Here is a 20585-nt window from a genome sequence, read left to right on the forward strand (position 1 = left end):
ACTGGGATGCAGGTACTCGCACTGGGATGCTGGGACCCATACTGGGATGCAGACACCATGCCAGGCTGCACGCACCTGTACCAGGGTGCAGGTTGCCATACTGGGATGCAGGTACCTATATTGGGAGGCAGACACCTTACCACGCTGCACATGCCCATACTAGGATGTGCATACCCATACTGGGATGCAGGTTCCCATACTGGGCTGCAGACTCCTGTAACAGGATGCATGTATTGGGATGCACATACCTGTACTGGGATGCAGGTTCCCATACTGGGATGCACGTACCCTACTGGCATGTAGATTCCTGTAACAGGATGCATGTACTGGGATGCCCGTTCCCATCCCGGGATGCCCATTCCCGCCCATTCCCATACTGAGATGCCCATTCCCGTCCCGGGATGCCCGTTCCCCCCGGGATGCCACTTCCCATCCCGGGATGCCCGTTCCCATACTGGGATGCCCATTCCCGTCCCGGGATGCCCATTCCCATATTGGGATGCCCGTTCCCCCCGGGATGCCCGTTCCCCCCGGGATGCCCGTTCCCATCCCGGCACGCCGCCGCCCCTCTCCCCACGCCGTGCCACGGGACGCGGGGCCGGGGCTGCCGGCGGGGCGGGGCGGAGCGGGGCGGGCCCCGGTTCCCCGCTTCCCCGGTTCCCCGGGCGGCGGCGGGGAGGGGGGGGGCGCAGAGGGGGGGGCGCTGCGCCGTGCGCTGCGGCGGGGGCGGCTCCGTTCGGCTCCGCTCCCGCCCCCGCCGCCGCCGCCGCCGCCGCCGCCCCGCTGCCATCGGCGGCTCCCGGCGCCGCCGCTCTCAGCTCGGAGCCGGGCCCGCCGCAACGCGGGGCTGGAGGGCAGAGCCGCCCCCCCCGCCGCCGCCGGCCCCCCCGCCGCCCTCCCCGCCGCCCGCGCCGCTCCCCTGCCCGGTTCGCCGGCCCCGGGCGCGGGGGAGCGGCGGAGCCCGCACCCCGCCGGGTGCATGGACAGGAGCTCCCTGCTGCAGCTCATCCAGGAGCAGGTGAGAGCCGCGGCGGGGGTGGGGGGGATGCTGAGGGGGGGGCTGCGGGGGAGGGGGGGGGCGCCGAGCACCGGGCAGCGCTACCGGGGGGGCGGGCGGGCACCGGGCTCCGCGCTGGAAAGGGGAGGGGGGGGGGGCACCGTGCAACGGGCAGCGCTGCCGGGGGTGTGGGGGGTGTGGGGGCGTTGTGCCCGGTGCCCCCCCCCACGGTGAACCCCCCCCCCCCCGCGCCCCCTCCGTCGCCCGCGGTGCCCCCGTTGCATCGCTGAGCCCGGGCAACTCGGCGCACTTGTGGCCTCCTCCCTGCTCTGCGCGCCCCGGGCCGGATCCTGCCGAGGTGCGCGCGGGGTGCGCCGCCAAGGCCGCGGGGTGCTGAGCCCCGGCGGGGCTGCACGACGGGGCCCCCCCCATCCCGGCGGCTCGGCCGCCTCGCTGCGGGCTCGGGCTCACGGCCGCGGGGGGCTGCATCGAGCCCCGTGACCTGATTGCGGGAGCAGCCCGGGGGAGCACCAGCGCTGCGCAGCGGCGGCCCCGCACCGCCGGCAGGATCAGGCCCCGGCACATGCACGCTCCGTGAGCCCCGGCACCGTCCCCCCACGGCGCTGCACCCCCAGCACCTTCCTCGGTGGCCTCGGCTGTGGGGCCTGACCCCCCTCCCCCAGAGCCAGCGACTCCGCTGTGGGGCTGGGGAGGGAATTTATTTGGGGTCAGGGTTGGCGGTGCCCCCCCGCCCCGGCCCCTCGCCCCCCCTGCTGCCTCCGTGACCTTGGGCGAGTCCCCCCGGCCTCCCCGCGGGGTGCTGCGGTGCTGTCACCCCGCTGCTGGGTGCCTCCGGGAGGGAGCGGGTCCTGGGGGAGCCCCACGGGGCTGAGGGGCCAGGAGCTGTCCCCTCTCCGGGCTGTAGGGCTGGGGGCGTGGGGAGATGTCCCCCCCCGAAGCAGACAGCGGCTCCCTGGAGCTTGGTGTGTGTCGGTGCGTGGGGCAGCGTGCGCCAGCTCCTGGCGTGGCACGTGGGGTGGGGGGCAAGCGGCACCGGGGTGCTCCCCGGCCCCATGGGCTGGCGGCTGCTGCAAGGCTGAGAGCACAGCCCACATCCCGCATCCTGTACCCTGCATCCCACATCCCACGCCCCACACCCCGCTCCAAACTGCACCTATGCCCCCATCTCCCACTGAGGCTGGCGGGGAGGCCCTGCGTGCGCTTCAGCTCCCCATCATTAAATTCGCCCTGCGCTGTGGTTTTTGCCCCTCTGCCCCTGCTAAATCTCCCCCTAGAGCCTGGCGCCATCCTGCAGCCACCAGCACCCACCTTGGGCAGGATCAGCCCCGGGATGCAGAGGGGGCTCTGGGCAGCCGAACCCCGCCTTGGGAAGGGATTTTTGGCTTTTCCCTGGTGAAAGCACACATGGGGGGTGCCAGCCATGCCTGTGCGCTCGGTGCCCTGCCCGTCCCGTGGGGACGTTGCCCACGAGTTTGCTCCCCGGAGAAGAAAGGAGCAAAAATGACATGGGGGAATGTCCGGGTAATTCTGCTGGTGGCTCCAGAGTGGGTCCCCAGCTGTGCTCCAGCCATCAGAGAGTGGCACCTTCCTCATCCCCGTCCTCCTTGCGCCTTCCTGAACTCCTCACCTCCAGCAGTGGGACGGTGGCACGGAGCGCCCGATGGTCACGGGGTGCCCAGCGGTTTGGGGAGCCCTGAGGAGGGTGCAGGTGCCCCGGCACAGGTGCTGTGGAGCTCGGAGGTGCAGGTGGAGGAGGAGGAGGAGGAGGAGGATGGTGCCAGCGCCGCGCGTGTGTTTGGCTTCGTGGCTTCCTGGCTGGCAGGCTGCTGGCGGCGGGGAGCGACTGAGTGGGAGAGTGGTGGCTGCGCGGCGAGCGGCGGGGCTGCCGCGGCTCCTGGAGCGGCACGGTGTGGGGCAGGCGGTGCCGTGGGGCAGGCAGTGCTGTGGGGGCACCGACTCGGGGCTTCCAGCTACTCCGGGGACGCCCCCTGGCCATGCCCATGCCGTATCCAGCAGCTTGACCCTGAGAACACCGGCTTCATCGGCGTGGAGACGTTTGCCAGCCTCGTGCACAGCCATGAGCTGCCCCTGGACCCCGCCAAGCTGGACATGCTGGTGGCCCTGGCACAGGGCAACGACGAGGGGCAGGTCTGCTATCAGGAGCTGGTAGACCTGGTCAGTGCCGGGGCAAGGCGGGGACGGGGACGGGAACGTGGGTGGGTGCCACCCCGCGTGCTGCTGGGGCCGGTCCCTCCCGGTGGGTTGGGGTGGGCGCCGGGGGCCTCCCGGTGCGAGCCGGGACCGGGCGCCCCGCAGCTCCCGGCGGCGGCCACGGGCTCTCTCCGCAGATCAGCAGCAAGCGCTCGAGCAGCTTCAAGCGAGCCATCGCCAACGGGCAGCGAGCCCTGCCCCGGGACGGGCTGCTCGACGAGACCGGCCTGGGCTTCTACAAGCGCTTCGTCCGCTACGTGGCCTATGAGATCCTGCCCTGCGAGATGGACCGGCGCTGGTACTTCTACCAGCACCGCACGTGTCCCCCGCCCGTCTTCATGGCAGCCGTCACCCTCACCCAGGTGGGGGCTCGGCGAGGGGGCTGAGCCTGGCCGCATCCTGGTGTCCTTGGGGGGCTCAGACCGGGGCTGGAGGGGACAGATGGCGCTGGTTGTGGTGTCCCCGTGCCTACGGGAGGCTCCGACCTGGGGCAGATGGGATGGGTGACAGCAGCCGTGATGTCCCCATGCCCCACACCTGGCTGGAGGGACTTGGGGCGGGGGGGGGAGGTGACAGCCCCGTGGTTCCCCGCAGATCATCGTGTTCCTGTGCTACGGCGCCCGGCTGAACAAGTGGGTGCTGCAGACCTACCACCCCGAGTACATGAAGAGCCCCCTGGTCTACCACCCCGGGCACCGCGCCCGCGCCTGGCGCTTCCTCACCTACATGTTCATGCACGTGGGGTGAGTCCCTGCCGTCGGCACGGCTCCGCCAACCCGGGGTGCCCAGGGACGCTGGCCTGAGCCAACACGTCCCCTCGTGTCTCCTGGTGTCCCCCGCGCAGGCTGGAGCAGCTGGGGTTCAACGCCCTCCTGCAGCTGATGATCGGGGTGCCACTGGAGATGGTGCACGGCATCCTGCGCATCAGCTTCCTCTACCTGGCCGGCGTCCTCGCAGGTGGGCGAGTGCCCGCGCCGGTCCCTGTCCCCGCTGTCCCCGCAGCCAGCAGGGTGGCCCCGTGGGGTGGGGCTGGGGGGGCAGCGCGGAGCCCCCGCTGACAAGGCGCCGTGCCGCAGGCTCCCTCACCGTCTCCATCACGGACATGCGGGCACCCCTGGTTGGTGGCTCGGGGGGGGTCTACGCGCTCTGCTCGGCTCACCTCGCCAACGTCGTCATGGTCAGCGCGGGGGGTGATGGGGGTGGGCGCCGGGGGGTGAGAACATGGGTTGGGTGTCGTTGGGGCGGGCATTGTTGGGGCGGGCACCGTGGGGCGAGCTTGAGGGGTTGGGCATTGTTGGGGTGGGCGTTGCGGTGCAAGACTATGTGGGGGTGGCACTGCGATGTGAGACTGTGGGGTGGGCACCATGGTGCGAGGTTGTGGGGCTGCACCATGGGGTGGGCACCATGGGGTGGGCACCATGGGGTGGGAGCCATGGGATGGTGCCGTGATGTGAGATTGTAGGGTGGGCACCATGGGTTGTGTAGGGCGGGCATCATGGGGTGGGCACCATGGGTTGGGCATCATGGTATGAAGCTGGGGGGTTGCATCGTGGGGTGGGAATCGTGGGGCAGGAATCGTGGGGCGGGCATCACGGTGTGAGAGTGGGGGGGCGGGCACCATGCCAGGTCATGGGGGCGGCACTGTGGGGCGAGCACGGTTTGGGTGTCGTGGGGCTCTGCTGTCATGGGGTGGCTCTGCAGGGGGAGCACCTCGGGGTGGCATCGTGGGGCGGGTGTGGGTGGGGAGCAGGGACTGGGGCGCTCCATGGGGACAGGGCACGGCCCTGCCGCGGGGGGCTCAGTGTCCGTCTGTCCGTCCGCAGAACTGGGCCGGGATGCGCTGCCCCTACAAGCTGCTGCGGATGGTGCTGGCGCTGGTGTGCAGTGAGTATGGGGACGGGGACTGGGACGGGGCCGGGAGCCGGTGCCACCCGCGGCGCTGCCTTGCAGTGAGCTCGGAGGTGGGTCGCGCCGTCTGGCTCCGCTTCTCGCCGCCGCTGCCGGCCTCGGGCCCCCAGCCCAGCTTCATGGCCCACCTGGCGGGGGCCATCGTGGGCATCAGCATGGGGCTGACCATCCTGCGCAGCTACGAGGAGAGCCTGCAGGACCAGTGCGGCTGGTGGGTCGTGCTGCTCTCCTACGGCACCTTCCTGCTCTTCGCCGTCTTCTGGAACATCTTCGCCTACGACCTGCTGGGGGCACAGATCCCCCCCCCGCCCTAACACCCCCCCCCGGCCCCCCCCCCGTAGCACCCCATTGCCGTACCGATGGCCGGAGCCCGGCGGAGGGGGGGCCCCGCGCGTGACATGGGGACAGGCCTGCCCCCCCCTGCCCCCTCGGTGCTAGCGACCGCGCCGCCCCCCCGCGTGTACCCCGGCAGCCCCCCCTCTGCCCCCCCCCCCGGCTGAAGGAAGCCACCCCCCTGGGGGGGGGGGGGGACCACGTGCGACCCCCAAGGGGGGGGCCCCGCGTGCCCCCCGCAGCCCCTTTCCAGGCTCCTCCGGGCCCAGGGGCCCGACTCGTGCCCCCCCCCCGAAGGGAATTGCACTTTCACGCCGGGAGCGATTTTATTTTTCTACCCAAAGAAGCACCGGAGGGGGGGGGGGGGGGGGGCAGGCAGCAGCACGGCCCCGCGGTGACCCCCCCCGGCCCCCAGCGCGGTGTGTGTGTGCGGGGGGGGCTCGGGGGGACCCCGCTCCCCCCCCCCCCGTTTTTGGAGTACAAATAAATATTTTGCACACGGCCGGCGCCCGGCCTCTGCGGGGCGGGGGGGGGTCGGTAATTAGTGTGTGTGAGGGGGGAGCTTAATGATGCCGTGCTGCGCTAATTGGGGGCGGGTGTTATGGGGGGGGGGGGGGGGATGACGAGCACGAAACGGGGACGCGCGCGCGGTAAGGCCGGCGGAGGGGGGGGGGGGGGGGGGGGGAGCGGAGCGGCGCTCGCTGCGCAGGGGCGCGCCAAAAGTAGCCCCGCCCACCGCGCCCCGCCCACCGCCAAGTTCCCGCCCACCGCCAAGTTCCCGCCCGCCCGATTAGCCCCGCCCGCAGCCACCAAGCCACGCCCCCCTCCAACCCAGACCCCGCCTACCCGCCCCCGGCCCCGCCCCCGGAAGTGACGCGGCGGCGGGCGGGGCGGCGCTGTCGCAGTGCGCGGCCGCAGCAGGAGCGGAGCCGGCGGCCCCCGGCGGGCGGCGGGGCCGGGCCGGGCCGGGCCATGAAGGGGAAGGAGGAGCGGGAGGGCGGCGCGGCGGGGCCCGGCGGCGCGGCGGCGGCGGCGGCGGCGGCGGCGGCGGGGCCGGGAGCAGCGGGGGGCGGCGGCAGCCCCGAGAAGAGCCACAGCGCGCAGGAGCACAAGGAGCAGGGCAACCGGCTCTTCGGCGGCCGCAAGTACCCCGAGGCCGCCGCCGCCTACGGCCGCGCCATCGTGAGTCCGCCCCGGGACCCCCTCCCCCCCGAGCCACCCCCCTCGGGCACCGCCGGGCCGACTCCAGCCCCGTGGGCACGGCCCCCCCCCCCGCCCCCCCCCCCCCCCCCCCCCCACTCCCCGGGGCGCCCCCCAAATCGGTGCCCCCCCCCCCCCCCCCCCCCCCCGTAGGGAGGCGTGGGGCTGGGTGGCGGCAGCGCCCCGCGGTCCCCGCTCCGTGCCACCCCCCCGTCCCGCTGCACCCCCGGGTGCCCGGGCTCAGCGCCGTCACCCTGCCCGGCGCTGACACCCGTCTGCCCCGCAGAACCGGAACCCCTTGGTGGCCGTGTACTACACCAACCGGGCCCTGTGCTACCTGAAGATGCAGCAGCACGACAAGGCGCTGGCGGACTGCAAGCGGGCGCTGGAGCTGGACGGGCAGTCGGTGAAGGCGCACTTCTTCCTGGGGCAGTGCCAGATGGAGATGGAGAGCTACGACGAGGCCATCGCCAACCTGCAGAGAGGTGAGCGGCGGCTGGCGGCGGGGCGGGGGGGTGCCGCAGCCACGCGGCCGGGCTTTGAGACGTGCCCCGTGTCATCTTCCCCCCCCCCCCCAGCCTACAACCTCGCCAAGGAGCAGCGGCTGAACTTCGGGGACGACATTCCCAGCGCGCTGCGCATCGCCAAGAAGAAGCGCTGGAACAGCATCGAGGAGAAGCGGATCAACCAAGAGAACGAGCTGCACTCCTACCTGACCAAGCTGATCATGGCGGAGAAGGAGAGGTAACGGCAGCCGGGGTCCTCTTTCCCCTCGGCTTCCCGCACGGCTGAGCCCAAGGGCGTGGATGTGACCCATGGGTGATGTGTGCGCGCGTGTGGCAGGCGGTGGGAGGAGAAGCAAGCCGCTGTAAAGATCTTTCGGTGCCGTGAAGCTGTTGTGGCTCCGAGCACAGCACCCCTGCCTCCCTGGGCAAGCAGAGCCCCGGGGCTGGGTCAGCGTTGGCATCCCGTCACCGCTTCTGATCCCTGCCCTGACTTCTCCTGCCTCTGTCCTAGGGAGTTGGCCGAGTGCCGCAAGACTCAGCAAGAAGAAAACGTGGACGAGAGCCGGAGCCGCGTTCAGCTGGCCGGCATTGAGGCCAAGCACGTGAGTGGCCGTGCGGGCACACAGCAGGCAGGAGGGAGCCGGGGTTCCCCAGGGTGCTGCTCCCCCCCGTCCTTGGCTCGACGCAAGCTGCTGTTTTCTGTTTTGTCCCCCTTGCGTGTCCCCCTGTGGCAGCGGCCCCTGCTCTGTCGCCCTGCTGTCGCAGCTGGGGCAGCTTGGCAGTGGTGACACCGCTGTGCCCTGATGGATGCGGTGCCCGTGGTTCCTCGATGGCCGCGCGATGCGAGCGGCTCCCGCCCGCTGCGGCCACGTGCGGATCTGCGTGGTGTCCCGGAGCAGGGGACTAATCCGGGGATAAAAATAGCCCCGCAAAGGAGGGTTATTTTTAAGCTGGATCACTTCTGCCACGCGGTTCAACCGTGAGGGTTGGGAAGCGGGGAGCTGGGAACCCAAGGGGCTGCCCCAGGACCTGTGGCCAAATCCACGCCCCCGCTGGCAGTGGGGTCCGTCCCTGCGTGGGGCAAGCTGGGTCTGCAGCACCCGTGGGTGGGAGATACCGGGGCTCGCTCCTGCCTGGAGCCTCTGACATGGGAGGGGAGAGGGGGAGCGGGCTGTGCTCCCCCCTCACTGCGCACCTTCCTCTTTCAGGACAAGTACCTGGCAGACATGGACGAGCTCTTCTCTCAGGTGGATGAGAAGAGGAAGGTGAGTGTGGCCCAGCACGTGCTCCCCGCTCTCCCCAGCCAGAACTGCTTGCTCTAACCCACTTCAGTCCCTGCTGCCAAGGTAAAGCTGCGGCTTAAGTCTCCTGCGCTCCCCTCCTCCCAAGCCAGCCCTTGGCCAGCAGCGGGGACGGCGTGCCAGGGGCAAGCCCCGTCCGAGCCGCTGCTGCGGCATGCAGCTGCTTGCACCCTCGCTCACCGCCACCTCTCAGCACTTTTTAATTCTGAGGCTGCGTTTGCCCGGCCCCTCCTAACCCGGCTCTGCGTCTCTCGAGCCAGAAGCGGGACATCCCCGACTACCTGTGCGGGAAGATCAGCTTCGAGCTGATGAGGGAGCCCTGCATCACGCCCAGCGGGATCACGTATGACAGGAAGGACATAGAGGAACATCTCCAGGTACGGGTGGGCTGGGGACGCTCCTGCCCTGCGCCCTCCTTGCCCTGGCAGCAGCAGGAAGCTCTGGGCTGGGTCGCCACACGGGTGCTGCGCTAGCCCAAGCAGCCGCCGTGCCGCCGGCCCGGGGCCGGGTATGCGGCGTAACCGGTTCCCGGCCACCTCCTCCCTTGCAGCGCGTGGGTCATTTCGATCCCGTGACGCGGAGTCCCCTGACCCAGGACCAGCTGATCCCCAACCTCGCCATGAAGGAGGTGATCGACGCCTTCATCTCGGAGAACGGCTGGGTGGAAGATTACTGACGGCCGAGGGGCCACGCCGGCCCCCTTGGGTTCTCCCCGCCACCCTGGCCGCAGCACCACGCTGCCCTGGCCGGGCTGGCGCCATGCCTTACTCCCTCCCTGTCTGTCCCCCCTCCGCTCTGGGTGCCCAGGGACCCTTTGGCAGCGCTGGGCGAGGGCACGTTGCCTTCCCCCTTCCCGTGGAACCGCGGCTGGGCAGGCGCGAAGGCTCCCGCCCGCGGGGAGCGCGGTGCTCGGAGGAGCCCTGGCTGGTGGCATGGAGGAGGGTGGCTTGTGGCTGCCTGGGAGGGCCGACAACACCTTCATCGCCCGCAGAGGAGGGAAGGGACCCCCCCACCCCCCCCACCCCGTGCTGACAATCTCCAAAGTTGCTCCCCCGCGGCAGGAGCCGGGTGCGGAGCGCGCTGGGGTGGGTGCCCGGTGCTCCCCGCGCGGCTCTGGCCGGGTCCCCTCCTCCCCGTGTACATAGCTCCCCTCCTCCTCGTTCAGCTCCCGTCGGGCCAGGGTGGTGGCTCCCTCTTGCCTGTAAATAGCCACGTGCTGGGGTGGGAGCCGGACGCGTGCTCTGCCGATACTGCCTTGCCTCTGGGCTTTTTCTGGGGAACAACTGCCCCTGGGCTGGAAGGGCTGGGGGTGCCTCCTCCTGCTGGCCCCGGGACCGTGGTTTCCCCCCCTGAACAAGCACCCGGGTTCAAGTTCATCTTCCTTTTAATGAAATCCCTTTGGGAAAAAAAAAAGAAACCAAACAAAAAAACCCACCAACCCCCCCCCCCATCTGACTGAGTACAGCGTTTTGGTCGGCAGCAGCGTCGCTGCGCGGTTGGCCCGCGGCCTGCCTGGCTTCCCGGCGCTCTGGACGTTTGCCAATGTCAATAAAAACAAACCGAGACAACGGCAGCGACAACACCAACCCTTCAGCAATAAATGTGAAAAGCGCTCGCGTGGTTCCTGACGCTCTCTGCGAGGGGCTGGGGAAGGCCGGGGCTGCTTCCCTGGCCTCTCCCTGTGGCTGGCGGGGGGGGGGGGGGGGGGGTGTGTGCATTTCGTCCCTGTCCCCTCGTGGCAGGTTCGGTGGCGTTGCTGGAGCCGAGGCGCCGGTTCTCCTCCTACCCCTGCGTGTGCTGTGCAGGCAGCAGGGGCTGGTCCTGTTCCAGCGCAGGGCAGCTCCCACCCTGCCCGCGTGGGCCGGGGTTTGCCCCAGCTCCCGTCCCTGCCTGGCAGGGCTGGTGCAAGCCCAGCGGCACGGCGTAAATTTTAACTCAAGGTGTGTGTGTGTGTGGGGGGGGCAGCCCAGTTAAAAACCGCAGCTCCGAGTGCTTGGTCCTGACACCAGTGTTTTGGGGGGGGGGGGTGTCCGGTGCCCCCCGGGCCGCTCGCTGTGTCGGGATGGGGCACGGACACCGGGGGGGACTACCCGGCGGGGGCAGCGTGCCCGGCGCTACCCCAGGAAGGTGGAGATGAAGACGCTGGTGTCCAGGTTGAGCGTGGCGTGCCACCAGCGGGCGGGGAAGTACAGGACCTGCGGGCAGAGCGCGGCGGAGGAGGGGGGGGCTCCCTGGGGCTCCGGCCCCGCCACACGGGGAGCTGCCGCCAGCGCTTTTCCCTCCCGCCCTCGGGCCGGGGCAGGAGCCGAGCGCTGCCTGCGCCCTCCCCGCAGCCCCTCACCTCCCCGGGGCGGACGGTGCACTCCAGCGGCCGCTCGGCCGGCGGCAGCGTGGGGTAGGTGTGCCGGAGCCAGGCCAGCGTCGTCTCGTTGGGGTGGAAGTGGGGAGTTTTATCCGGCGGGTAGAGAAACCAGCGCTGGAAGACACCGCAGAGGCTCAGCCCCCCCCCTCGCCGAAGCCCCTGGGTGGCTTCCAGACCCACCCCCCCCCCGTGCTCACCTTCCTGCCGAAGATCCACCTCGGAGTAACCGGGGCCGTGCCAGTGGAAGGGGACGCCCGAACCCGAGCCTGGGGAGGGAGCGGGTGCTGGGCGGCCCCGGGGCTGCCTGCGTGACCCCCCCGCCCCCCCCCCCACGCCGAGCCCGCGGCCCCGTGCGGCCCCCACCTGCGATCCCGAAGCTGTAGGCGCCGCTGGTGCCGGGGATGCGGAACGGCGGAGGCACGTACTGCTGGAAGAGGGGGCCCCACTCGGTGAAGTTGTTGTCCCCGAAGAAGTAGAGGGTGTCTGCGGGGGGAGACGGGCGCTGAGGGGGCTGCGCAGGGGCCGGCCGTGGGTTGTGGGCGGGTGGGGGGGGGTGGGGTGGGGGAACGCGCTACCCACCGCTGCCCAGCGCGGTCGGGTCCTGCGGCTTCAGGAGCTGCTCCACGTACTCCTGGAAGGGGACGTCCACTGCGGGCAGGGCGAGAGCTCAGCCAGGAGCCCCCTCACGCCCTGCCCGGGACCACCGGGGTGAGGCGGGGGGTGGGGGGGGGGGGGTGGGGGGGAGCGTCCCGCAGAGCCCGCAGACCCCTCAGCGCCTCACCTTTGCGGTAGGAGTAGGTGTTGGCCGTGCTGAGGCGCACCAGGCGCTGCCCGAAGGCGGCCAGCAGCTTCTCGCGGGTGCACAGAGCCCGGAACGCCTGCGGGACGGGCACGGCGCTGCTGCCACCCCGCTGCCACCCCCCCCCCCAACCCAGTCCCCAACCCCCCCCGGTGCCCGGCACTCACCGAGTTGTCCGTGACCCCGCGCAGGATGACGGGCTGCGAGAAGGCGAACCTGGGGGGGGGGGGGGGGGCGGTGGGGCGGTCCCCGGGGGAAACACGGGGATGGCACCGGGACCCCCCCCCCACCGGGGTCCCCCCTCCCCCCCCGAGACACACACACCCCCCCCCCCTCCGAGACCCCCCCGGGACCCTCTCCCCGGGCTCCCCCACCCGAGACGCCCCCCCCCTCCGAGACCCTCCCCGCGGTTCCCCTCCCCCAGGGTCCTCCCCCCCCCCCCCCCCCCCCGAGACTCACCTCCCGGGACCCCTCCCCCCCCCTCCCCGCGGGACACCCATCCCGGGACCCTCCCGAGACCCCCCCCCCGAGACCCTCCCCGGGGTCCCCCCCCCCCCCTCCGAGACCCCCCCGGGACCCTCTCCCCGGGCTCCCCCCACCCGAGACCCCCCCCCCCAAGACCCTCCCCGCGGTTCCCCTCCCCCAGGGTCCTCCCCCCCCCCCCCCCCCCCCGAGACTCACCTCCGGGACCCCTCCCCCCCCCTCCCCGCGGGACACCCATCCCGGGACCCCCCCCCGAGACCCCCCCCCGAGACCCTCCCCGGGGTCCCCCCCCCCCCGAGACCCCCCCATCTGGCGACCCCCCCCGGGACCCCCCCGGATCCCCCCCCCCGAGGCCCACCCCCTCCCCCCGGAATCCCCATCCCGGAGTCCCCCCCCGCCCCCCCCCGCCCGGTACCGCTGCAGGAAGAGGCCGGCGGTGAGGGACGCGTCCGCCCGCTCCACCGTGCACCGCGGCTCCTCCGGCACCGCGCCCGCCTGCCTGCAACGGGAGGCCCCGCTCGGTACCGGCCCCGCTCGCTGCCCGCCCCACCCCCCCCCCTCCCGGCCCCGCTCCTCACCAGCCGCCTCCCGGCGGGGCGGCGCCGCCCGCGGGCCGGGCCCAGGCCAGCGGGGCCAGGAGGCCGAGCAGCCGCCGCGCCGCCGCCATGGGCCGCCCGCGGACTACAGCTCCCGGCACGCACCGCGCCGCCCCGGCTCCCGGCAGGGGGGAGGCGGGGCGTGCTTAAAGGGGCGATACCCAGCGCCGGCCAGGTGGGGCCCACAAGCTGGGCCCCACGCGGACCATTCCCCCCCCCCCCCCCATAGGGACCCCCGCGCCGTAGCGGGGCCACCCCGAGGGGGCTGAGCGAAACCCCGAGGCCCCCACCCAGCCGTCAAGCAACGCCAGGAGCCCCGAGGCTGGTTTGGTTTTAATTCGGTACAAAACGGCACGCGCAGGGGGACGGGGAGCCCCCTGCCCCCAGGCTCTGTACACAGGATCCCCAAAATAAATACACATACGCAGGGAGTCGCCCCCCACCGCGGCACCAATTCCTGCCACCCCCCCCCCCCCAAAACCCGTGGCGAGGGGCCGGTGCCGGCGGCGGGGCTCAGGTGTACTCGCAGAGGTGGCCGCAGCCCGCGGGGCAGTGCGAGCTGGTCTCCAGCCACTTCATGATGTGCTGCAGGTGGCCGCCGTGGCTGCAGCCCTGGCACCAGACGAAGAGCCCCTTCACGACGTGGTGGCACACGGCGCACATGCTGGCACACTGCCGGCACCTGCGGCGGAGATAAGGGGTGAGCGAGGGCTGGGAAAGGCCCCGAGGGGACGCAGAGAGGGAACGGGGTGGGGGGCCCAGCCCCATCCTGCTGGGTACTGCTGCCCCGGCAGCCCCCAGGCTGTGCCAGCAAGGGACGCGGGGCTGTCCCCCAGCTCCTGCCCTCACCTGTCGCAGATCCAGCCCCTGTTGCTCATGGGCCGCTTGCAGTTGCTGCAGTTGATGTGGAGGGTGGTGGAGGCCTGGTTGAGGCAGTTGATGGCGCGACACGTGCTCAGCTTGATCACCTCGTTGGAGATGTTCCAGAGCTGGAAGCGCTGCAGCAGGTCGATGTAGGAGGTGTACCAGTGCTCCTGGGGACGGCCCGCACAGGTCAGCCCCAGCTCCCAGGGGCAGAGCCCTGCAGAGGGGGAGCTGCTCTTCCCCCAGCCCGCACGGTGCTGGGCCAGCCCTGAAAGCGGGGCCGATCCTTGCCCAGCCCGCCAGGACAGGACGCCCGGGGGGGGAAAAGCAGCGAGGAAGAGGCCGTGGGTTTGGCTGTGAGCTTCCCCCCTGTACCTGGGTCTGCTCATCGATCTCCTTGCGGATGCGATCTCCCAGCACGATGAGCACGGACACGGCCGTCTGCACATCCCCCTGCTCGGCGTAGAAGAGCAGCGTGTCCCGCACGATGGGGCTGAAGAAGTCGGAGGGCAGGCGGTTCTCGTAGAGCGAGTGGGAGATGGAGATGAGGGAGAAGGACTCCACGGGCGTCAGTGACACCGTCTCAGCCTCGTTGCCGCTGACGTGAGGGGAATCAGCCTTGTCCTGCAGGTGGTCCAAGGCTGACGGGTTGTCCACAATTTCGTGGCGCAGAGGGAAGGCCTCCTGGGGAAGGCTGTATTCCTGCTCCTCAGCTGCAAGGAGAGACACCCGTGCGGTCAGGAACGAGCGCGGAAGGCCGGGAGAAGATCCGGCCACGTGGCTGGGACCAGCAGCAGCTCTCAGCACCAGCAACACGCTCACCGTGCGGGTTCTCGTGGTCCATCATGTACAGGTCATCCTCATCCGCTTCCACGTCTCCCAGCAGGTAGTCCGCAGGGACATCGCTGCCCTCCGTCTCCTCGTTGTCTGTGTGCCCAGGGAGAGGGAAGTCAGCACAGCCCCCTCGGGGGGTCACAGGGGTAAATCGCCTGTCTGCTGCCCCCTGGAATGAGCATACCCTCGTTTACAGGATAGATGTACCCACCAGAGCCACCTATGTCCGGGACTGTGCCATCAGGGATCAGCTGAGGACAGCCGCAGGACTGCGTCCCCCCCCCCAGACGCTACCTTCGTTGTTGATCAGAGTGGAGGAGGAATCCAGGAGGATATTTTCCGTGCGGCTTTCTCCTTTGCTGCGATCCAGTCTCGACTCGCTGCCCAACCCAGAGGGAATGTCCTTCAGGTTGAAGCTGGAAAAGAAGCCGCTCGCTCAATTTAAAAGTCGCAAAAGTTTAGAGCTTCTGTTCTAGCCAGCAAGCAGGCTGGATGCAGGTCTCCAGTTACGATGTGAATGGTGAAACCAGAGACATCATTCTCCTGAGAGCAAAAGAGTCAGCTGTCCCCACTTTGTAACTTAAAAAATAAATAAATAATAATACACTGCATTTGTGAGCACAGCCCTTTCTCCCAGCCTGGCATCTCTGTGCACCCACCAAAGACACCTGCAGAGGTTTCCCTGAGCGGTTTCAGAGCTGAGCACAGCCTCTTGACTCCACTTCTTGCTGTTTACGTTCAGCTTAGAAGAGGGTAAACAGGAGCTGCTTCTCTGCAAGATGCTTGGCTCTTTGTTATGCGTCGCTGCTCGCAGGCTCCTCCGAGACAGAAGAGGAACTGAATGGAGCTGACGCAGAGCCGTGATCTCCGGCTTGTGCTCGTGGTTTTGAGCTGGTGACAGGCAGTGACCTGGCTGGCTGCGGAGCTCGGTCGATGGCAGGGCTTTGTTTGATGTTATTTGAGTCTTTGCCGCTCATCCCGGGAACCCAGCCCTGCAAGGTCTGACAGCTAATTTGGAGCTCTCGCTCCTCACTTTCATGTGTCATTCGGAAGAGGAAAAACAAGTTTTCCTGCCTCGTCAGCCCACAGCGGGGTTCTCAACGCCAGCGAGCCACTGGCAGAGCGGAGCTGTCCTCTCCCTCTCGGAGGCAGGAGGAGACGTCTCCGCACCAGCCCCGTGGCAGCTCCAGCAGCCAGACAGGGGCTCTGCGTCCCCAACCCACGGTCACAGCCACAGTTAAGTGACTGCAGACACCACACCAGCCTCACGCCCACCACAGCCAGCTTCAAACACCGCTTCAGAGAGGGGAAGGAGCAGCACAGAAGCCTGCGTGGCTCGAGGCCAGGCTGCCCGCTCGCTGCTCACACCCACACAGAAAACGACTGCACTCAGACGACGCCAACCTGCAAACCAGGGCAGGCTGAGGCCGGGGCTCTGACACTCACAGAGCTGCTCTGGCGTCCCTTACCTGTTCATGAGCGGGAGGGCGGCGCTGCCTTTCCCCATGCTGTGATTGAGGTTAGCGGACGACACGGTGCCGAGGCTGGAGTAGATGATCCGGAGCATCGTCCACGTCTGAGCCACCTGCGTGGGACAGCCACAGTCAGACCTCGCCTGTCCCAAGCAGCCCCTGGCTGCAAATCTACCAAATCACCTGCCAATCTCCCGAGCTGGGCAGGCTCTGGGGGATGCCGAGTGTCTGAGCACGCAAGGAAATCTGCGCTTGCTGTAGGCAACAGCGTTGTGGGTGAAGGGAAACCTTCCAGGACAGCCATAGGGCAGAGAGGAAGGGACAGAGGGACGGGATATCGGAGCCAGAGCACCGCTGCCAGCCAGGCCTCCTCCTCCTCACAGCATCCCCCAGCCTCACGTCTGTGCCGGGAGCCCCTGCCCCGCGCTCACCTGGTTGCGGTCCAAGCCCTTGGCCACCTTGGCGTTGTGGTCGCAGAGCTCGGCCAGCGGCCGGCCGGCCAGCGCGTACTGCTTGGCTGTGTGCACAAACCAGTCCATGCTGCCGCTCTCCACGTCCGTTTCAAAGACGCTGAGGGCGCTCGAGGAGGAGATGTACTCAAACTGCTCCGTGGGGTCCAGCTTGCGCTTGAAAAAGATGGGGTGGCGGCGGTCCCCGATGTAGGGCTTGCGGTTGGAGTCGGAGGAGATGAGGCTCTCCTTGGCCGCGAAGGCCAGGTCTCCGTAGAGGCTGTAGCACAGCCCCTCGGGGTTGGCCCGGTCGATGGGCTGGCTGGCATCCTTGAAGATGTGCTGGTAGAGGGTGCTGTCCTTGGAGCCGGACAGGAGGAAGTAGGGGTCGTGGAGGTGGCGCCACACGATGCCCGTGGTGACGTCCTTGTGCTCCTCGAACATGGCGGAGGGGATGAAGGGGCGCCGCACGTCCCAGACGTAGATGTTGTGGTCCACCATCATGGAGCAGGTGGCGATGTGGTGCTTGCACTCCGGGCGCCACTTCACTCGGGCCACGGAGGCGATGGTCTGCACGCAGTAGATCTCCTTCGCCCGCGTGGTGTTCATGTCCCACACCTTCACCATCTTATCCCGGCCGCCTGTGGCCAGCCAGCCCCTGCGAGAAGGACGGGGAAAGATGCTGAGACACCGGCCCGCGGGGCGGGTGGAGCTCACGACATGGATGCAGCCGTGTGCCCGGCCATGGGCGAGCCGTGGCCATGCCACGGGGAGGCAGCCAGGCTGCAATCGCACCCTCCCACGTGCTAATAGCCAGGTGAGGCAGCACCTCTCCTTCCCCTCCCAATTTGAGGTCCTGCATCTTCGGAACCACGCTCACCTGACAGGATCCTCATTCCTCCCACATCTATTTTTTACTGGACATGGACAGCAGAGAGAGAAAAGGCCAGTCTGAACAGACTTCAGTGCCTCACTCAGCCTGCGAGGAGTCACAGCGGGATGCGAGGAAGGTGCTACAGCACTGGCTGCGCACAGCTCCGTGGACACAACTATTTACAGACACACCTGAACCGCTCCCAGGGAAAGGCAGGAGGGAAACCTGACCAGCTGCAAGAAAGAGAGCTGGTATCTGCCCTTCCCTGAGCTGACCACCAGAGCGAGACGTGAAGGCCCTGGCACCAGACTGGGCATACCCGAGCATTAACAGTGGCTCAGGAAGCCCTGGCGTGTCAAAAACACAAACAAAACCCACACCTCCCTCTCCATCTTCAAGAAAAAGTACTAACTGCCCCCATCTTCGAGCAACAGCACAGAGGCCAGGGTGTCAGAGACCCTGATTTCCCTTGGGAACCCATTTTTTGGGCTCTCCGGTCTCTGTGGAGACCAAGCAGCTGCCAGGGCCCGGCCCCGCACCCACCGGTCCTCAGGGTGCCAGTCGCAGCAGAAGACGGGGCCGTTGTGGGCCGTGAACATCCTCTCGTAGCGGTCGGGCCGGCGGATGTCCCACAGCTGCACGTTCCCGTTCTCAAAGGTGGCGGCGAAGGTGAAGTAGTCGCGGATGCTGAACTGGACGTCGCGCACGCTCTCCGACTGGCCTGAGCGGGGAGAGAAGGGGAGAAGCGATGGGACGGAGCTCCGGCGATGCTGCTGGGAGAGGTCCCCAAGCAGGGACAGACGCGGCCGGCTTCAAACCAGCCCCAAGGAGCCCTCCTGAGCCCACCCTGAGTGGCAAAAGCCCCTCGGCTCCCTCCATGCCCGCTCCGAGCACCACGTCCCACGCCTCACCCTCCTCCTGGGCGCGGGGCGAGGGCAAAGACCCCGGCCGGGGCAGCGGGGCAGCGGGGGGGCGGGCTCGTACCGGAGAAGGTGCTGACGGAGTCCTTCTTGCGCAGGTCGAAGCACTTCATGTAGCCGTCCTGCGAGCCGCTGAGGAGCATGTACACCTCGGTGGGGTGGAAGCAGACCTTGTTGACCGTGCGCTTGTGCTCGGTGAAGAGCTGGTCCTGCTTGTTGCGCGACGGCTTGCCCAGGTTCCAGGTGACCACCACGCCGTTGGTGGCGGCCGTGGCCAGCAGGTTCTCGTCCATCTGGTGCCACACCACGTCGGCGCAGCTGAAGTTGAGCGAGGGCTTGCGGCCCACGCGCAGGTTCAGCTTCTCCACGAACTGCTCCTCCTCGATGCCGTAGATCTTGAAGATGTTGCGCCCGGCCACCACCACCTGGGCGGCGTCGCGGCACACGCTGATGGCGTTGGCGGGGGCGTCCAGGTGGCAGAACATGGTGCGCCCCGACAGCGCCGCGCCGCCCAGCGCCGCGCCGGACCGCGACATCTTCTCCATGGCCGGACGGGGCGCGGGGACCCCTCGCCGGGACGCGGGCTCCGAGCCTGGCGGCACCGCGGGCGGCATTCAGGCCCAGGAGGCCTCCTCAGCCCGGCTGCGCCGCCTCAGCCCGGCCACAACGAGCCCCGCGGGGCCGCGGGGCACTCCCCGGGGCCTCCCCGGTTCCCCCCGGTTCCCCCCGGGGCCCCCCGGGCCCGCTCAGCCCCCGCAGGCCGCAGCCAGGCCCCAGCAGGCTCCGGCGCGGAAACAGCCGCCAAGCCACGCCCCCTCCCGCCAAGCCACGCCCCCTCCCGCCCCCTCCCGCCTCGCTAAACCCCGCCCCCGACATAGACCACGCCCCCAAGCTAGACCCCGTCCCCGAGCTAGACCACGCCCCCCCGCCAGACCACGCCCCCTACACCAAGACCACCCCCCCGAGTCAGGCTCCGCCCCGCCCCGCTCCAGGCCCCGCCCCTGATCCACTCAGGTCCCGCCCCCAGCACCAAACCACGCCCCCGACCCATTCAGACCCCGCCCCGCCCCAGGCCCCGCCCCTGCTCCACCCAGGCTCCGCCCCCCGCTCCACCCAGGCCCCGCCCCCAGCACCAGGCCACGCCCCCCATCCCGGAGCGACGGTGCCCGGGGGATATGGGGGGGGTGCTGGGGTGGGGGGGGTACGGGGGTATGGGGGTTATGGGGGTGCACGGGGACTATGGGGGGGCTATGGGGAGGTGCTGGGGGGTGTAGGGTGGGGGGGGGGGGCACTGGGGGATGTGGGGGTCCCTGAGGCTTAATGGGGGCGTGGGGGTATGGGGGTGCACTGGGGGATTTGGGGGGGCTATGGGGGGGCACTGGGGGCACGGGGGGGTACATGGGGAGATTGGGGGGCAGGGGGTGTGCTGGGGGGGGTGGGGAGGGATGGGGGGGCACTGGGGGTTATGGGGAGGGACGGGGGGGCACTGGGGGGTGTGAGGAGGGATGTGGGGGCGCTGGGGTGTGTGGGGGGGCTGGGGTGTGTGGAGGTGCAGTGGGGTGGATATGGGGGGGGGGGGGCGTGTGTTATGGGGGATAAGGGGGTGCCCTGGGGGTGTTGGGGGGCGTGGGGGTGCACTGGGGTGTACGGAGACGCCCCCGCCCCGTGCTGACATGGGGCTGCTCTCCTCACCCCCTCCCCCAGTCCGGGGCACCCCGAGCCCCCCCCACTCCCACCTTGCCCTTGCCCCCCCCCCCCACCTCCGGCTTCCTCCCGGGGGGCTGCGCCCAGCACCCCCATCCTGCGGGCAGGGGTCCCCCCGCCCCGACACCCCGGGGTGCCCTGATGCGCCCTTGTCCCCCCGCGATGTGCCGGTGCTTTTGGGGGCAGCCCCAGCAGTGCCAGCAGCGCACCCCAGCCCCCTTCCAGGGCCCGAACCTCGGGCCGTTTTGGGGCCAGAAACGGGCGGTTTGGACAAAGGAGCGAGCGGAGGCGGCGGGTGGTGCAGCAGTTCCTTCCCGGCCGTTACAAAGGCAAAACAACCCGAAAGCGTGTCCGTGTCCGTGTCCGTGTCCGTGTCCGTGCCTGTGCCCCGTGCCCGGCTCAGCCCTGAGCCCCCCGGCCCCCCCCAGCACCTGGGGCACCCCGGGGTGCTGGCGGTGCCCTGCAGCGGGGCGCTCTCGGTGGCACCCGGGCGATGGCTTTAGGTCTGGAAGAAGCGGCGGCGTGTCCCGAGGTGACGTCCCCTGCCTTGGCGTGGCGTCACCGCTGTCCCCCCGCCACCCGGGAGCCGCAGCAGGGCAAGGGGACGGTCCCCAAGCCCCCCCCCGGGAACCCCCCCCACGGGATGTGCCCGTCCCAGCCGGATGGGTCACAGCGCTGGGCGCCGAGTGCCACGTCCCATGGGCGTGCGCACAACGGCGGTGGCCCCTTGCCCCCCCCCCCGGCTCTCCCC

General features: G+C 69.8%; 4 protein-coding genes across 6 annotated transcripts; 2 read left to right on the top strand and 2 right to left on the bottom strand.

Annotated features, from left to right (window-relative positions):
- The first annotated feature begins 979 nt into the window (after positions 1-979).
- Positions 980-5451, top strand: RHBDL1 (rhomboid like 1). 3 transcript variants are annotated; one of them, XM_035549130.1, is made up of 8 exons: positions 980-1018; positions 3032-3193; positions 3367-3591; positions 3824-3972; positions 4074-4186; positions 4306-4406; positions 5053-5113; positions 5180-5451. In XM_035549130.1, exons 1-8 carry the CDS (start codon positions 980-982, stop codon positions 5449-5451), a joined length of 1122 nt encoding a protein of 373 aa, XP_035405023.1. The 3 variants fall into 3 exon arrangements, with proteins under 3 accessions (XP_035405023.1, XP_035405024.1, XP_035405025.1); XM_035549131.1 differs by having other exon boundaries at positions 3035-3193; XM_035549132.1 differs by lacking the exon at positions 3367-3591.
- A 1063-nt stretch (positions 5452-6514) lies between these two features.
- STUB1 (STIP1 homology and U-box containing protein 1) lies at positions 6515-10059 on the top strand (the record flags this gene model as incomplete). Its single annotated transcript, XM_035549146.1, has 7 exons — positions 6515-6652; positions 6957-7155; positions 7249-7414; positions 7688-7778; positions 8385-8441; positions 8738-8854; positions 9028-10059. Coding segments are annotated over 7 exons (894 nt in total), but the record flags the coding sequence as incomplete, so codon positions are not given.
- Positions 9844-12800, bottom strand: JMJD8 (jumonji domain containing 8). The gene is given in 10 exon segments (XM_035549140.2): positions 9844-10672; positions 10819-10953; positions 11037-11051; positions 11053-11105; positions 11203-11322; positions 11419-11487; positions 11621-11717; positions 11806-11854; positions 12537-12620; positions 12700-12800. Coding segments are annotated over 10 exon segments (792 nt in total). The 5' UTR covers positions 12789-12800; the 3' UTR covers positions 9844-10591.
- Positions 12801-13031: 231 nt separating this feature from the next.
- Positions 13032-18876, bottom strand: WDR24 (WD repeat domain 24). The gene is made up of 9 exons (XM_035549116.2): positions 18195-18876; positions 17754-17931; positions 16319-16994; positions 15885-16000; positions 14710-14831; positions 14404-14508; positions 13957-14294; positions 13567-13751; positions 13032-13399 (listed from the first exon to the last, which is right to left on the bottom strand). The coding sequence occupies exons 1-9, from the start codon at positions 18742-18744 to the stop codon at positions 13231-13233; spliced, it is 2439 nt and encodes an 812-aa protein (XP_035405009.1). The 5' UTR covers positions 18745-18876; the 3' UTR covers positions 13032-13230.
- Between the last annotated feature and the right edge of the window lie 1709 nt (positions 18877-20585).

Source organism: Cygnus atratus, chromosome 15 (genome assembly GCF_013377495.2).
Source record: "Cygnus atratus isolate AKBS03 ecotype Queensland, Australia chromosome 15, CAtr_DNAZoo_HiC_assembly, whole genome shotgun sequence".
In the NCBI taxonomy this organism is placed as follows: domain Eukaryota; kingdom Metazoa; phylum Chordata; class Aves; order Anseriformes; family Anatidae; genus Cygnus; species Cygnus atratus.

Coding starts and splice junctions, on each gene's coding strand:
- RHBDL1 (XM_035549130.1), top strand. CDS start 980: ATGGACAGGAGCTCCCTGCTGCAGCTCATCCAGGAGCAG. Junction 3,194..3,366: donor ATCAGGAGCTGGTAGACCTG/GTCAGTGCCGGG, acceptor CTCTCTCCGCAG/ATCAGCAGCAAGCGCTCGAG. Junction 5,114..5,179: donor GGTGCTGGCGCTGGTGTGCA/GTGAGTATGGGG, acceptor GCTGCCTTGCAG/TGAGCTCGGAGGTGGGTCGC.
- WDR24 (XM_035549116.2), bottom strand. CDS start 18,744: ATGCCGCCCGCGGTGCCGCCAGGCTCGGAGCCCGCGTCCCGGCGAGGG. Junction 14,295..14,403: donor GGACCACGAGAACCCGCACG/GTGAGCGTGTTG, acceptor CTCTCCTTGCAG/CTGAGGAGCAGGAATACAGC. Junction 13,400..13,566: donor AGGGGCTGGATCTGCGACAG/GTGAGGGCAGGA, acceptor TCTCCGCCGCAG/GTGCCGGCAGTGTGCCAGCA.